Raw genomic sequence first — 15,363 nt, 5'->3', positions numbered from 1 at the left:
TCCTGACGCCTGTTTAATTTCATCTTTAAAATTAAATTATTATCAAAACAGAACTTTCGCTATTTCCCAATTAACTTAAGCCTTTTTTAAAAATTACCAAAAATTCCACTTCCAATGCCCTTTCCACCAGTCCATTTTGTTAACCTTCCCCTCTCCCTACCTCCCTAGTTTGTGAGTTAGAATAAAACTTCCATCATCAGTTTTAAAAAGCGGTTCTAATTTTCTGAGCCCTCCTGGGCCAGACACTTCATCTTTCGAGCATCTCTGAGAAGCTTTAATTCCCCCACTTTATACACGGGAGACAGACTGTGCTGGTCAGTTAGCCTGCAAAGTGATGACCAAGAATTTAAACATGGGTTTGTTTGACTTCAGAGGCCAGGTAACTGACCCCTCCATTTCATGGCTAACACATCCACTGACCAAGAAGATGACATCTGTCAAACACAAGCAGCCCTTTCTATGACTCAGAGGGCTAAGAACAGCCTTAGGAAGTCTCCAAGTGAAGGGGACTTTTGAGTTATCTGTCTGCCTCTAGTCTGGCAAATCTATTTAAAAGTCTTAGAAGGATGATTATTATTATTTTTAATACTTCAAACATAATAGAATCACAAACTTAAAAAAAATATGGTCACTTTTGAGGAGATAATCAGGCTCCTATTAGGTTGGTTAATTTTAGATGGCTTTCATATTAAAATGAGGCTTAAAAATGCTACCTGGGGTCTTTTTCTTTTCTATTTTAATTGGTGTAAAAATATAGATAATACGACATTTTCGAATTCAACATTTTTCACATGTACAATTTAATAAAACCAATCACATCAAACGTGTTGTGCAACCATCACCAATACCTGCTGGCAAATTTTCCATCCTCATAAACAGAAAGCTATCTGTTTTGAACTGCATTCGTTTAGCTCTTCAAATGTTAACTTTTGTATCCCCAGATTAACAAAGAATTAAACAGCAGGGTTTTTTTCCCCCTCCAGAAGACCCTCAGAATTAGGCTCAACACAGTAAAATGACAAGGAGACCATTTGTAGCTTTCTGGGCATCTAGACTATAAATATAGTGTTCCAGACTCTGGAAAATGTCCCTTGTAGTTGTTGGGCTCATAGCAATCCCATGTGACAGAGAACTGTCTCATAGGGTTTTCTAGGTTTAGTCTTTATGGGAGCACATCGCCAGGTATTTCTTCCATGGAGCTGCTGGGTGAGTTAGAACTATCAACCTTTTGGTTAGCAGTCCAGTGCTTAACTGTTGTGCCACCAGTGCTCTTTTGAAAATGTTCCTTAAAAAGGCATAAATACATTCAAGGGATGGCAGGGCCCTGCCAAATCTTTCCTGCTTTCATTTTCCACTATCTATTTAGGCAAGAAACCTGCTTTTAAAATTTTAATATTGATATTTGATTACTACCTTCTAGGCGCACAACTCCAATTCTGACAATAGATATTCTAAAGTTAAAACTAAGTATCTTACATTCCTCAAAGCTTCTCTGCTGAACTGTTTCTGTTGAGAAGATCTAGAACTCTTTATCTTGTTGGTTATGTTTTCAATGTCACTTGGAAACCATATGAAGGCTTTTTCTTTTCTATGACATTGAAACTTGAGACACATAGACTTTAATAATAGCACACTAAGTTGGACAAGAACTTTCAGAAGTTTGAAGTCTTTTTATAATGCAAGTGGCAGGTAACAAGATTATGGTCTGATCACAAGGCTGCATCCAGTCAAGCCTTCACAGTGGTAATAAAACTAAGAATATGCTTAGGGGCCCATGGTGTACACAGTACCTTCCACACTTCAGCTCATTTGACATCTACAACAACCTCCTGAGATTGGTAGAAATGGCTTGATTATCCACACTGTATAGATAAAGAAACTGAGACTCAGAGACAGTAAGGTCACAAAGGTGACATATGGTTATGCTGAGGGGCTCATAACCAAATCGGCTGTCCACCTGAATAATCTAGCAGTGACTTGTATGGTGAGCAATGTGTTTCATTTCAATTCAAACTACACAACTTCAAAATCAAGCAAACTTAGTCAAAATGAAACAAAGCAAAACAAAATACTATGGGCCATGCCTTTGACAACTCAAATGGATGCAAAATACCTGGTAAAATGAAATTCTTTCCATTAATCTTTCCTCTGTCTCTTCCACCAAACTCACAGAGGGCAAAGTAGATATAAGAATTTCCAGTTCCTTTTCAAGAGATGCATAGTTTTCATCAAAGTCTTCCCATTTCTGGAAAACCAAGGACATAAAATCAGTGGGAGCACTTTTCTAGATTGGTACCAGACAATGACAAAATCATAAAAGCAAAAACGAATGCCAGACTATACAAAACTAAAGCAGATTGCAGGGGTTTCTGAGAGATGTTGCTCACACTAGTTAAGAGATTAGTGTATAATGGAAAGCAATTCTATTGCCTTTGAGGCCGAGGTTTAAAAAAATCCATTTTTTTATGCTTACCATGTCAAACTGTGTAAAGAGTTAAAGTGATGCTCTTAGCATATACCCCTATACAGTACTGAGGGCCACATAAGATCTTATCTCTTATTTGGAAAGGCAAAGGGCTGTTTTAAAGGTTTTCTCAAGAGAAGTTCCTGTGCCAGGCTGCTCCACTGAGCCTTCATCCTTAGTCCACTGAACATTATTCTACTCTGCTGCCTAGGCCTAATTCCACTGAAAGCCTGCTTGAGTGAGAGTTCATGCTTCATCAAAACCAAAAAACAAAGTTTCAGGGTAGAACTGTGCTCCACAGGGTTTTCAATGGCTGTGATCTTCAAGAAGTAGATAGGCCCCACTTCTAAGGCAACTCTGGGTGGGTTTGAACTGCCAACCTTTTGGTTAGTAGCAGAGCACTTAACCATTCGTGCCACTAAGGGAGTACTTACATTTCATACAGGGACTACTATTGCCTTAGTCTTAGTCTAGCCTGGTCCTAGCTTTTTCCTTTTCCACAGAAGCCCACTGTGAGGGTCCCAGCACATCACAGAGCTGAGTTACTGACGCTGAATATAACCTGTTGGAAAAACTGCAGCCTCATTATTAGTGGATCAGCTGGCTATTATGGGAAGCTTACTGTGCCCATAACATCTTTTTTCTAAATACCATGAAATATTGATATAAATATAATTTGACACACTAAACTGAAAATAAATTTTATATCACCATATCATATCACTCTCAAACTGAGTATGTCCTTGCTTTCTGTTTATTTCCTTTGTTAGGTGCTAATAACTTATCAAAGGTTTAAAAAGGTAGAGGGCAAAATCTTAAATTGAGAAAGCTTTATGGGATTTTTTTTCCTTTGAATTGGGACAAGATTGTCATGAATCCATTGTAGCAGTAGAACATCTGGGCCTGCCCTCTTGGGGGAAGCACATTTTCTGAATCACTGGCTGCTTCATCCAAATGATCTCATTCCAGGTCTCAAAGTGCTTTCAATTTTGTTTATTCATGCTTCAACCCAGGAGTTAGACAGATGACGTATCATCCCAAATTTAGGTATGAGAAATCCCAGCTAACATTTCATTCAGAAAATTGCAGTCAGAACTAGGTCAGGTTCCAAATTCCTCATTGTTATGCCCCCATTTAACGAATGATTAATGATAATAGCTGCTTGTGCTCTACACCTGGAGGCCTGGATGAAAACTGGGAATGCTCAGCTTAATGTACACAGTTTATTTAACCCAAATACCTGCAACAAACTCTGCAGCTTCATGCCATGCTCATGTGACTTTTCCTCTAGTAATTTCACTTCTTTGACTTGTTCTGCCCAAAATGCCTCTTTCTTTTGCAATAATGAAGGGATCATTTTGTTGGAATATGTTTGGATCAAAAACATGTCAGCAACAAGCTTCTGGAAAAAAACCTACAAAAATGGAGAAGGTTTTAATACTCATTTTTTTAAATTGCAAGAATCTTAAAAAGCAAGTTACTTCAATTTTCTACACAGTTATATTTGCTTTTTAATGCAAAATCCCAGGACATCCATGGAGTCAAATATACGAGACAAGAAAAAGCAAACTATGCATCCCTTAGTCTTTGAACACTAATGGAATTTTAACAAATCATAAAAGTTATCCCAGGTAATACCTTCCACAAAATACCCTATTTTAAAGGGCAAACATCATTAATTATTGATCAATTCAAATTTCCAGTGAGAACTTAAATCCTAAATCAGTTCTGAGCTGAAAAATACTTTTAAGAAAAGTTATTTCAAGACAGTGAGTTGGGTAGATAAATGTGAGCCCAGGCAGCGCATATATTCCACAGATGGGGCTCCTAAGCCCTGGCTTTAAATTCCTCAACAAAAAGGCTAAACAAAGGGAATCTGACGGTGGGTCTGTCGGAATCCAGGTATATAAAGGCCCCAGACTTGTACTTTAGAAAAGGAGGCTTTCCTTCACATAGTTTTTCTCTTACAGACTGCTGCCCTCTCAAGTTTTTTGGAGGGTCCTCTTACGCAAATCCTTTCTCTTATTTCTTAAAGAAGGGTTTGGAAAAGCATCTAGCACAGGGCCTGGCACACTGTAGATGATCAATTAATAAAATGTTCCCCTTTTCCTCTCCATCCTTTATACAATACTTATCTTTCAATTTTTTGTAGACTAAGTTCTACTTATCAAAGTCATACACTGTGAGGTTACTGAGGGTAGGAACCACGTTTTATACATCTTTTTTAATTATATGCCCCTTTTAAGAAACTGTGTATCTTTACTTGGTGCTCAAGAGGCACTTATTTAATGAAATGAAATAAATGAAAAGCTGAAGAATTTATTGTAGCATTATACTAGATATATATAAAAACCAAAAAAACCCAAACCCAGTGCCGTTGAGTTGATTCCGACTTATAGCGACCCTATAGGACAGAGTAGAACTGCCCCATAGAGTTTCCAAGGAGCACCTGGCGGATTCAAACTGCTGACCCTTTGGTTAGCAGCTGTAGCACTTAACCACTACACCACCAGGGTTTCCAAATATAATATATACTTTCCCATATTTAAATAATACAACTTCCTTTTTACCTCAGTTCTCAGAAAAGCCTTTCCTAAATTCCCAAAGTCAATCTCCCCCATTAAATGGTCTCATGGCATACAATCCAATTTTAAATCTATATTTGTTTGAATGGCTCACTGATAAATCTCTACCTTCTCAATCAACCAAAAGCTCCATGAACGCAAGGAGCAGTGCTCGTTTTTAACTCACAACTATATTCTTGGAGTTTATCAGGGTTCCTGGGACACAGCAAGCACTCCAATAAATGTTTCTTAGAAGAATGAATGAATGACGTGTATTTCACGATGCCCTCTGGTCATACTCAGAAAAACCTTGAGACTGTAGTCAATGGAAAGGTGGCCTGACCAGGGTGTCTTACCTTGTGATCCTGTATCTGAGCCTGTAAAGCAACTTTACTTTTGGTTTGCTGTAAGTGGTCACGGGCAAGCTTCTCCCTCCCGATATGTACCAGTTCCACCATGCCTTGCAACAAAGCATCCTGCTGAATCTCAGTGATGAAAGGGTGGCTGAGTTCTGAGTACCTGGATCTTAGGACCTCCCACATACTGTCAAGTACATCCTGAAAAGGAAGAGCAAGTTTGCATGAGCATTTTTATCCAACTGTGAAAATAATCCAAATGGACAACAAATCTAAACTCCTTTGTTGCAAGAAAAGTCCTACTCCTTACAATCATTGTTCTGGTGAATGTTTTCTGCTCAGACATACCTCTAATTTGTAAACCTCTTGGAGTAAACCGTAAGGCAAATGAAGTCGCTCCCCTTCGTCTCTTAGTTTTGCCACTCGGCTCTCGGAGTTAAGTAGTTCCATTGTATATGCATCTGTTTTCTAAGCGGAAGACAATGCAGAACAAGTAAAACCCTTTAATAAGTTACAGCGGTGTACATATTCATTGAAAAAGAATTAAGCAGTAGCCAGAAAGGAATTAAAGGAAAAGCTGAAATTCCATCTCCCCCGACCCCATCTCCAGCTCTCTCTGTCACTTTCCCAGACATTCTATAGTTCCTGTTTCTAATACGTTCTAAGCACAGCCTTAAACTCACTGAATTGTACCACAGCATCCTGTGCTGAGGTTTGCACCCTCACTTATTAGCTTCAAATTAGTACATATATAGCTGGCTCCTTTTAAATAGACACATAATATTTCCCTGTAATATTTCCACCTAACTTGACTAACAGTTTCTTTTTAGTGGACTTTTAGACTATTTACTCTTGTTTGTAATTCAAAGAGTGCTACCAGGCACATCCTTGGACATTTTTAAACACATATTTATCTTTGTGCACTTGTAATTCCTTTAGGATAAATGTAAGTTCAGCACCTAGAATAGTTCCTGAACATGGTAAGTCCTCAATGTTGCTGAATAAATGAATGAAGTGAAATTGCTGCTGCTAAATATCGGAGGGTATTTATTTGTTGAAAATATTAATATATAACCAAACGATTCCAGTAGCTGAACCAGCGAGCACCCTAAAAAAGAGTGAGAGCTTCATTTCCTAATGTACTACTTTCCAACATTGGACAAGCTTAAATTTTTGCCAGGTTGATAGGTGAAAATGGTCTCTTATTTTAATACTTTGCACTATGCATAAAGTACTACTTAAGAGACTTTTTAAAGGTCAACATAAATAGTTTTCATTTATCACTTAAACCCTGTCACTGCTCACAGAGGGAAGCGGTTCAGATAGACCCAGGGTTAGGTCAGTTTGAATTATTTCGACTTGATTACCTGCAACTGTTCATCAATACGCTGGCTACTAATTTCATTTAAAGACTGTTGTAAAGATGTTTTATTCTTAGTAAGTTGATCATATAATTGCTTTACTTCATTCTGTACAAAAAGATAAACACAGGAAGCGGTGAGCAATCTCATTTAGGCCTTCTGTTACTTTTTGTGGTGCCTGAATTTTTGTGCTGCTGGAAAGTTCAAACACATATAAAAATAGAAGGAACCCCATGTTACCATCACCCAACGTCAACAATGTTTGGCTCGTGGTCTTCTTTCCTCTATACCCTACCCCCTGCCTCGGAATATTTTGAGGCAAATGCCAGATAGCATGTCATTTTGTCAGCACATGTTATACTATGTATTTTTAGAAGAGAAACATCCTCCCTTTAAAAATGCTGCATTACATTCCTCCAAATCAATAATAATTTCTTAGTATTATTAGCTACCCTGTGAGAGGTCACTTTTCTCTTAATTGCCTATAATTTTTATTTATTTGTTTAAATTGGGACCCAAGTGAGATCTATACATTGTGATGGATTAATATGTGCCTTAATTTTCTCTTTTTTGGAGGGGTGAAAAAAATGGGTCATTTGTTCTGTACAGTCTCTCTACAGTTAGGAGTTTGCTGATTGCACCTCCACAGTGCTGTTTAGCACTTTCTTTCTTTCTGCCTCCTTTACTAAAGGCTTGATCAGATTCAGGTTTGATTTTATGGGCAAATCTCCTTCACAAATGGTATTGTGTTTCATTTCATTTCTATTAGACAATTTTAGTAGCTTGCTAGCTGGTCTACCTGCCTCAAGTCTCTCCCTCTCCCACAACCCACTTTAGACATCTGCCAGACTAAACTACCTGAAACATAACATGATTGTCATTCCTTTGCTCAAAAACCTTTAACAGCTCCCCTTTCCTAGAAATTTAAACACAAATCTTCCCATATGACACTCATTAAATTGCTGAATCTAGCACAGGAAAGAACCATTACTTAATAAGCTCATCCTAACAAATCCATACCCAAGACTTTGGAATGGGCCTCATTTTCACATAGTCTTCAACCATGAGCACCAGCACTAACCTGAAGAACTTCACAACAGGAGGGTCTCACCATTTCCCTCAGTAACTCCTGTCAATGACTGATGCTGGGAATAGGAGTTAACAGAAATGAGGGGTCCATGTCTAAAGCAGTACCCAAGCAGGCCGCAAGCTCAGAAACATACCTGATAACTGCAATTATAGTCGAGGCCAGCTTTCAGGGACTTGCTTTGAGAGGCAGCTGTAGCCTGGGTGTGCTCCAGGCACACTTGGAGATTATCAAAACATTCAAGGAACAAGTTGGTGTTCTTGCCAGGACAAGTCATAGCTTTCAAAATCTCACCCTTCTTGTCACTCATAGCTAAATAAAGCTTTTTCAACTCAAGAGCCAGAGCCTGTAAGGTGAAGAAGGAGAAAGACAGTGGATGAGCTCTGACGCGCAGAGGATTCAGCTCTGCTCTAACAAGCTGGCTGCTGTAATGGCCAACACATGGGTTCATTAGACGTTCCCTACCTCATAATGTACCTGCTGGGTGTGAACATCCCCCCTGCAAAGTGCAGGGGTTTGCAGCATCTCCTCCACATTGCTAAGACACTGACTGAGAGCCAGGAGTAGTTCAAATAATTTTTTATCCAAATTTATATATGTTACTTCTGTCACATTTTCCTGAATCAAGAAAACAAAATAAAAATCATTAAGATGTCTTGCCTTCCTAAACTGGAATATAAATATATAAACATATTTAGTACTGTTTCAAACACTTTAAGAACTAAGTAGCAGAATATATAAATTTAAAAAATTACTTAAGAGTTTAATTCGGAAAAAAAAATAAGTCTAAGAAACTCAATGTTGTCATTTAACAATTGAGTGAAATTAAAAGGTAAATTACGAAGATGAAGGACTCCCTTAGCAGAGTCATCTGGGTGGAAGTGTGGTCCCAGATAAATCATACTGCCCCTCTTTCCACATTTTAATGCAGGAGAAACTGGGTTAATGAAATCAACCATGGCCTGGAGAAGGAAAAGAAGTCACAAAGAAGTGGAAGGGGATTGGAAGAGAAGGTATAGTGTCTTAAAGATACGCATTGGCTGTGTGGCATAGGAAGTTAGGGGTATCATTTACAGCTGATTGTGAGACTCAGGGCCGCCCTTAGATGCACAACTCCAAGGGGATCCCTGGGTTGTGCCATTGTGGCCAGGTGAGTTTGGGAATCACAGATTTGTTTTAGCCTAAACTGCTGGAACCACCTCTTTTTTTAAACCCATGATCACCCTGAATTCCTGACCAGTGGCAAGTGTTTAGGAGCATGCCAAAGCTGGTATCTCCCCAACTTCGGCTATTTGTACTGTATTCTCTGATGCATACCTAACACCATCGAGTACAGCGACTCTGCATTCAGTCTACTCAAGGTTGTAAATCACACAGAATGCCCGCTTATACTCCCTCTCCAACCCTCCTTCCTCATCCTTCCAATCCCAGATCACCACTGTAGACATTACTAATCAATCCTGGTCCTCTCCTCTGCTAACCCTGGACTCAAAACTCAGAATCCTTTTCCATACAATGCTCTAGGCAGTCATTATGAAATTGATCAGAGTTGGCAAGCAAGATAAATTCTATTTGCAATTCTAGGACTCATTCTATTATTTGTTCAGCGAAGAAAACTATGGCCAATTTACAATGATATTATCATGACTCATTTCTTATGTTATTTCAATAAGAGAAATACATAACATGCAACTTCTACCTGTGTCTGGAGATTATTTGCTTCTTGACGTAGGTCTTCAAGTTGGACGGTATATGTTTGCAGTTCTTCAATTGTTGGGTATCTAAAGTTATACACACCTACACTGGGTAGAATACTCATATTTGTGACAACCTATTTGAAAAAAGGAACCCCTGTTAGTGAAAGTTGTGATCCTGATGATAGTAATAAAAAACAGCAAAAATGCCTTAGTATCCTCTCTCTGAGTCTCCTTCTTGGTAAATATTTTTGACTATCTTGTCATTTGTAAGAAAAAATAATTAAATTTCAAACATTTTGGATTTTTTTTTTTTTTTAAGTCATGAGAGGCTTTACTCAGACACATGGGAGTCCTTTTAGATACTAAAATGAGAGGAAAACAAGCCATATTTTGAGAATTAAAGTAAAATACTAATCTTTCAATTTACTAGCAATGATACTCAGGTACCAAGGTTAGTTATTTAGCTCCTCACTTACTAGCTGGCTCCTGGTGTAGCCAACTCTGAGAATAGGACACAAATCACCTCTGGTGATGGATCTGCATCTTGATTTGTCATTGAAAAATTAAACTATTTAAAACGAGCTATGATTTCAGAGAGAGAATGACCCAGAGTTAATTTCTTCCTCAAACTGGAAAAATGACATATAAAAAGAAACGGGGTAGGATGGTGGATGTTTCTTCTTGGAGAGATTAGAGAAGGAACTAGTAATGATATTCTGTTCTTTGAAAGAGAATGGCACACATATTATAGTATGTATAATAAGGAGAAACCAAGACTAAAGCCCTACCAAGAGCCTGATTCTAGTTTAATTGGCCAAATAAGGTTCTCAGCAGAAAAGATGAGAACTGAAAAGTTTCCCCCAGATTGGAGAATTGGGAAATCACTGGTAACCTTTACCCAGGCTGTTAGAGTGGAATGTTGATGGCAGAAGCCTGATTGAGGTGGGCTGAGCAAAAGAACTGGCTGAAGGCAACAGGGCTGTTCTGTTCCCTATTTGGAAAGAAATCCATCAGTACCTGGCACAGTGGTCCAGGCTGAATAAAACCTGTTATGGCAGTGATAGGTGTACCAGTGGAACCCTTAGTGACAGGTGCAACAGTAGCTGGCACAGTGGTCCAGGCTGAATAAAACCTGTCATCGCAGTGATAGGTGTACTGGCGGAACCCTGAGTGACAGGTGCCACTGGCATATATATTTTCCTTTTCTAATTTCCTCATTCCAGGTGATTTCATATGTTGAAGTCTTTGCACGTGTTGTCTCCTCTGCCTGGAATCATGTTATTACCCTTGTCAACCTAATGAACACCAGGACATTGTCCGAAACTCAGCTCAAGTGCCATCTTCTCCGTGAGGTCTTTTCTTGTATTTCTCCCACCCCACTACTGGTTGACCAGTTGCCTCCACTGTATTCAGTAAATTCTTGTCTCACAATTTCCATAGCACTTGATACATGGTTTATTTTCCCGGCTAGACTTTGAACTCCCTGGGAAATAGGATCAGATTCATTTTTTCAACCTTGGGACCTGGCACAGGGCTGGCACATTGCAGATTTGAAAGAGCTTTTTGATGAATGAATGATGCATAGCACTGTATAGTTTTTAAAATGTTTTTACATACATTATCCATTCCTTTATTCATTCAACAAATGTAACTGAGTTCTATGATGTGCCAAGCACTGTGCTAGGCACTCAAACGTGAACCAAGCAGACATGGTCTTTCTTCTCATAGTACACACCATCTAGTGGGGAATACGGACAAATAAACAGGTACACAGTACTGTAAGAGCAATGATCATGCAAGTCAGGGTGCTACAGAAGCTCAGAGGAGAGGCACCTCACGCAGGTTTCCAATAGGATGAAGTAGGGTCTCTGCTAAGTCAAGAACTCCCATTTTTGCTTTCTGAAAATAAAAGGCTACATAATGCAGAACATACATTTTTATTCAATGAACGTTTGTTGAATTTTCAAAGATAAACATGCTTATTTACACTGTGAGTGTACACAGACTGACCTGAGGCGCCACAAGCTGAGATGAAGGTAGCTGTATTTTTGATGATAGTTCATGCTGTAAATATTGCCATTTATCTCCACTTTGGCCCTGGGCTGAAAAGGCTGCATCTGGGGCATCATCTTGGGGGCTAGATGCCTTATCGCTTTTGAGAAAGAGCAAAAGATAGAGAATAATGTAATTCTGCATTACATTCAGACAATGTTGTAAAAGCGATTTTTAAGAAAACATCCTTAATTCCCTCAACCAAAAATATTACTGAATGTCCAACTATTTAAAAATGTTTTACCTCAAAGATGATTCCTGAGTTGTTTCTTTATCTTGTTGGGAATACTGGGGCCACATTTTTGTAACATTAAATTCTATGAATTTGATTAAATCTTTCTGCTCCACTGGCTTTAACTCCAGGACCTATAAATTAATAAGATTCAAATGATTCAGTCGATTATCATTTTCAATCAGCATGCACAGGTTTCTTCTGTTGAGATAATCTGATCCCAAACCTCTTCCTATATCCCTGGATACTATTTCTCTTTCTTACTTGCTTGTTCTCTGCATCTTTTGTTTCTTAAAAACCTATTTAAAAAATTCACTCAACAACCAAGTGTTATTTAAAATATACTACATACATTGAAAAAAAAAATCACCAAAAATACATTAACAAATTTTGAAACAATTGGTGCAATGTACCAAGTGAAATAAATCAGATGGAATGGTGCCAGGCTCATCGGATCAGAAAGAATAATTATGCTACTCACTGGCGTTGTCACAGGCTTTTATCATTTACAGTAATCAGGATGATAATAAATGGAGCAGAGGTTTATCAAGAGCCAGGTTCTCCCAAAAGGCTCCATTCCAAGGGTGAGATGTTTTTGATCATATCCATGTGTGCCCTTCACATTCCATGTGCGAGAGAACAATGGGGAACTTGAGTTTGGGCTTAAACAGCATATGCTGGAGGGGTATATGTGCTAGATTGCATGGGAAAGGCAAACGAGCATAAAAGAAAAGGGCTTTGCTCACCTGATCTGGTCATTGTCTTGTTTAGGTGCAAACCCGCATAACCAGAAAGAATATTTCTTATCCTCTAGCTACAAGATTGATTCTGTACAAGTAAGTAGTCATGGAGACAGAGAAAGTTACTGTAAGCTCAGAACAGGGAAGAGGCTTTCTTAGACAAGGAGCAGGGACTGGGGTTGAGACAGCAATCCAATTCTCAGCCTCCCTATCAAAGAATGCTCAGAACCCAAAGCCTCAGCTTAGGTGGCCTAGATGGGAATTGCAAAGGCAGACCACCCTCCCAGCAACAGGGAAAGCAGTGTTGCAGCTACAGAGGTAACTTCATCTTGAAGATATCTGCTCTGTTTCATATAAGATGCAAGTCAATAAAAAAGCAAAGTTAGTGTGCCCCGACTATAGCAGATAAAAGCCAGGCAGGGGCTGCAGCAAACACTCAAAACTCAGAGTCGTTGCACACACACAAATGCCCACACGTCACACTTCCCATCCAGTCACATAAGCAAACACTCCTATGGCAGTTTAATATTCAGTTCAAAGGGAAATTCCATATAGAAAGCTTTATTCTTTTCCTTACAACTGTTAGGAGCTGAAATTACCTGTTGCTGCTGGAAATCCTTTTGTCTGCTAAACTGTGGCCTTTCAGTTACAATAGATACAAATGCAGGAAGGTTATCTTGGAGAATTTTTTTATGTCCTGAAGGTTTCTTTACAATGGTAGAATACTATAAAAAAAAAAAAAAATTCAGGATGGCAGATTATTTAAAAAGAAAGACCCACTTTATTTCAATTCTAATAACAGAAAAGATTCATAAGAAATAAATGCACTTGTCATTTATTATAATTATATACACTATGATTTAATGAGCTTTTTTCATAACAATGTCAAAAAATGTACTACATTTGATGAAGTGGTCATCTTATGCTTTCCTCAACAAAATTTATCTAATAAATTACCAAAAGCCAAGAAACTTAATGTCTTTTAAGAATGAAGTAAAAAAAAAAAAAAGTAAAAACTATGCTTCTGCATTCAAATTTCCTCTATGTCTAAAATATAAGTAGTTTTTTTTTTTTTAAGAAAAGAGAGAACAGTACCTACAACAACTCTTACTTCTGTGAGTGTAAGTCCCCTAAGCAGAAATCATACTTAAGTATAAATGTGAATCTTATATACTAGGATCCTATCATGAGATGCAAATTTGCATTTATAAATATAGAATGCTTTTTCACAAGAACACTTTAACTGTATCATACTTTCATCAGTATATAAACAACCTTCTTTTATGAAGAAGGCTTACACTAGACCTCAATACCACCAAGAACGCCCAACCCAATCAAACCAACTTAAACCAAACCACCACCACTACCAACAACTTAAGAAGTGGACTGCATAGTAAAATAAAGTCAATAACGAAAAGCCAGCATACTCATTATTCCTTACAGTCTTAAGAGGCATAATTCTTCCTCACTTAGTGTATTTTCTCTGTAGTTGGTTCATCACCTGCATTCCGAGTTCTTTTCTGATAGGCCTACCATATGTGTATGTTGTATGCTGTCAAGTTGATTTTGACTCACAGCGGCTCCATGTGACAGAGAATAGCCCTGTAGGGTTTTCTAGGCTGTAATCTTTACGGGAGCAGATCACCAGGTCTTTCTCCCATGGAGCCACTGGGTGGGTTCGAATCTCCAACCTTTTGGTTAGCAGACCAGTGCTTAAGTGTTGTGCCACCAGGGTTCCTTACCATATGTGCATATTGACATACACACATATATAGTCATTTTTTACCTGATCCTCACTATATTTCTCCTGAAGCATCATCTGGAACTTTTCCAAGTTACATTTCACAGTTTTTAGTTTCAAGGAAAGTGCTTCAGCCTCTTGTTGAGTGTCTCCACTATCTCCCAGGCCCTGATCTTTGCAGCTGTCCAACAGAGAAGCCACTTTGTGCTCGATCTCTGTTAGCATAGCCTAGGAAATAAAATCATTTAATTATTCACATTTTTGGTCTTGAACAAGTGTTATTCCCCAAAATATGTTAGATTCTCCCTTGACCTAAGTGTATATAAGATATCTCAGACATAGGACTAGAACAGATCTTGGGGAAAAAAAAAAAAAACCTCTTGGTTTCTTGTTTGGTGTGCTCATATGAATGCCATGTTGCCTCTTTGTTTCTATTGGCCTTATTTCCAAAAACTCCTCTATATATCTAAACTGAGTCTTAAATGGCAAATGTCATTTTATATGGGAATTACATAGACAGCCAACCCAAGCAAGATTAGCAGCATTTGTAGCAAAATGTCACAGCAAAGACTTTTTATGCTGTATCTGCAATCTTACAAATCAGGACATTCCCTTTCATTTCTAATGAATGTTCAAAGTACTTATTATTATGAATAAAAATAACAAAATCAACATTTATTGAACACTTTCACGTGACCAAGAAACTCACTGCTGTCGAGTCAATTCCGACTCAGAGTGACCCTACAGGACAGAGTAGAACTGCCCCACAGGGTTTCCAAGGAGCAGCTGGTGGATCTGAACTTCTGACCTTTTGGTTAGCAGCTTTATCACTTAACAGCTGTGCCCCAGGGCTCTGTTTTATATTACAGACACTGCTTTTTATGCCTTATCTCATTTAATCCAGCAAAACCTCTATGATCTAACCTATTATATTTTCCCACTCTACACATGAGAAAAATGAAGCTAAGAAGTTAAGTGACTTCCCCAAGTTCACAGCCCAGGATTTCGACTCTAGATTCTGAGCTCTTAACCACTAACATCTTCTCAAGAATTCTGCTTTCACAAATCA

At 38.4% G+C, this 15,363-nt stretch overlaps 1 protein-coding gene across 9 annotated transcripts in view; it reads right to left on the bottom strand.

Moving 5' to 3' along the window:
* Positions 1-15,363, bottom strand: part of SYNE2 (spectrin repeat containing nuclear envelope protein 2) — a 371,421-nt gene that overhangs the window by 80,091 nt on the left and 275,967 nt on the right. For 8 of the 9 annotated variants that reach the window (XM_049899527.1, XM_049899530.1, XM_049899535.1 and 5 more), the window contains 12 exons: positions 14,340-14,522; positions 13,153-13,278; positions 11,826-11,947; positions 11,540-11,681; positions 9,532-9,663; positions 8,298-8,450; positions 7,969-8,178; positions 6,752-6,853; positions 5,733-5,852; positions 5,385-5,585; positions 3,705-3,878; positions 2,114-2,245 (listed from right to left, as the gene is read on the bottom strand). In XM_049899527.1, the coding sequence (XP_049755484.1) occupies positions 2,114-2,245; positions 3,705-3,878; positions 5,385-5,585; positions 5,733-5,852; positions 6,752-6,853; positions 7,969-8,178; positions 8,298-8,450; positions 9,532-9,663; positions 11,540-11,681; positions 11,826-11,947; positions 13,153-13,278; positions 14,340-14,522 (1,797 nt within the window). The remainder of the gene's footprint in view (positions 1-2,113; positions 2,246-3,704; positions 3,879-5,384; positions 5,586-5,732; positions 5,853-6,751; positions 6,854-7,968; positions 8,179-8,297; positions 8,451-9,531; positions 9,664-11,539; positions 11,682-11,825; positions 11,948-13,152; positions 13,279-14,339; positions 14,523-15,363) is intronic. The other variant, XM_049899531.1, reaches the window with a different exon arrangement.

The sequence above is a fragment of the Elephas maximus genome, chromosome 10, assembly GCF_024166365.1.
Source record: "Elephas maximus indicus isolate mEleMax1 chromosome 10, mEleMax1 primary haplotype, whole genome shotgun sequence".
NCBI classification, from domain to species: domain Eukaryota; kingdom Metazoa; phylum Chordata; class Mammalia; order Proboscidea; family Elephantidae; genus Elephas; species Elephas maximus.
The sequence above is the reverse complement of the archived record's forward strand: the minus strand, read 5'-3'. Positions and strand labels throughout refer to the sequence as shown.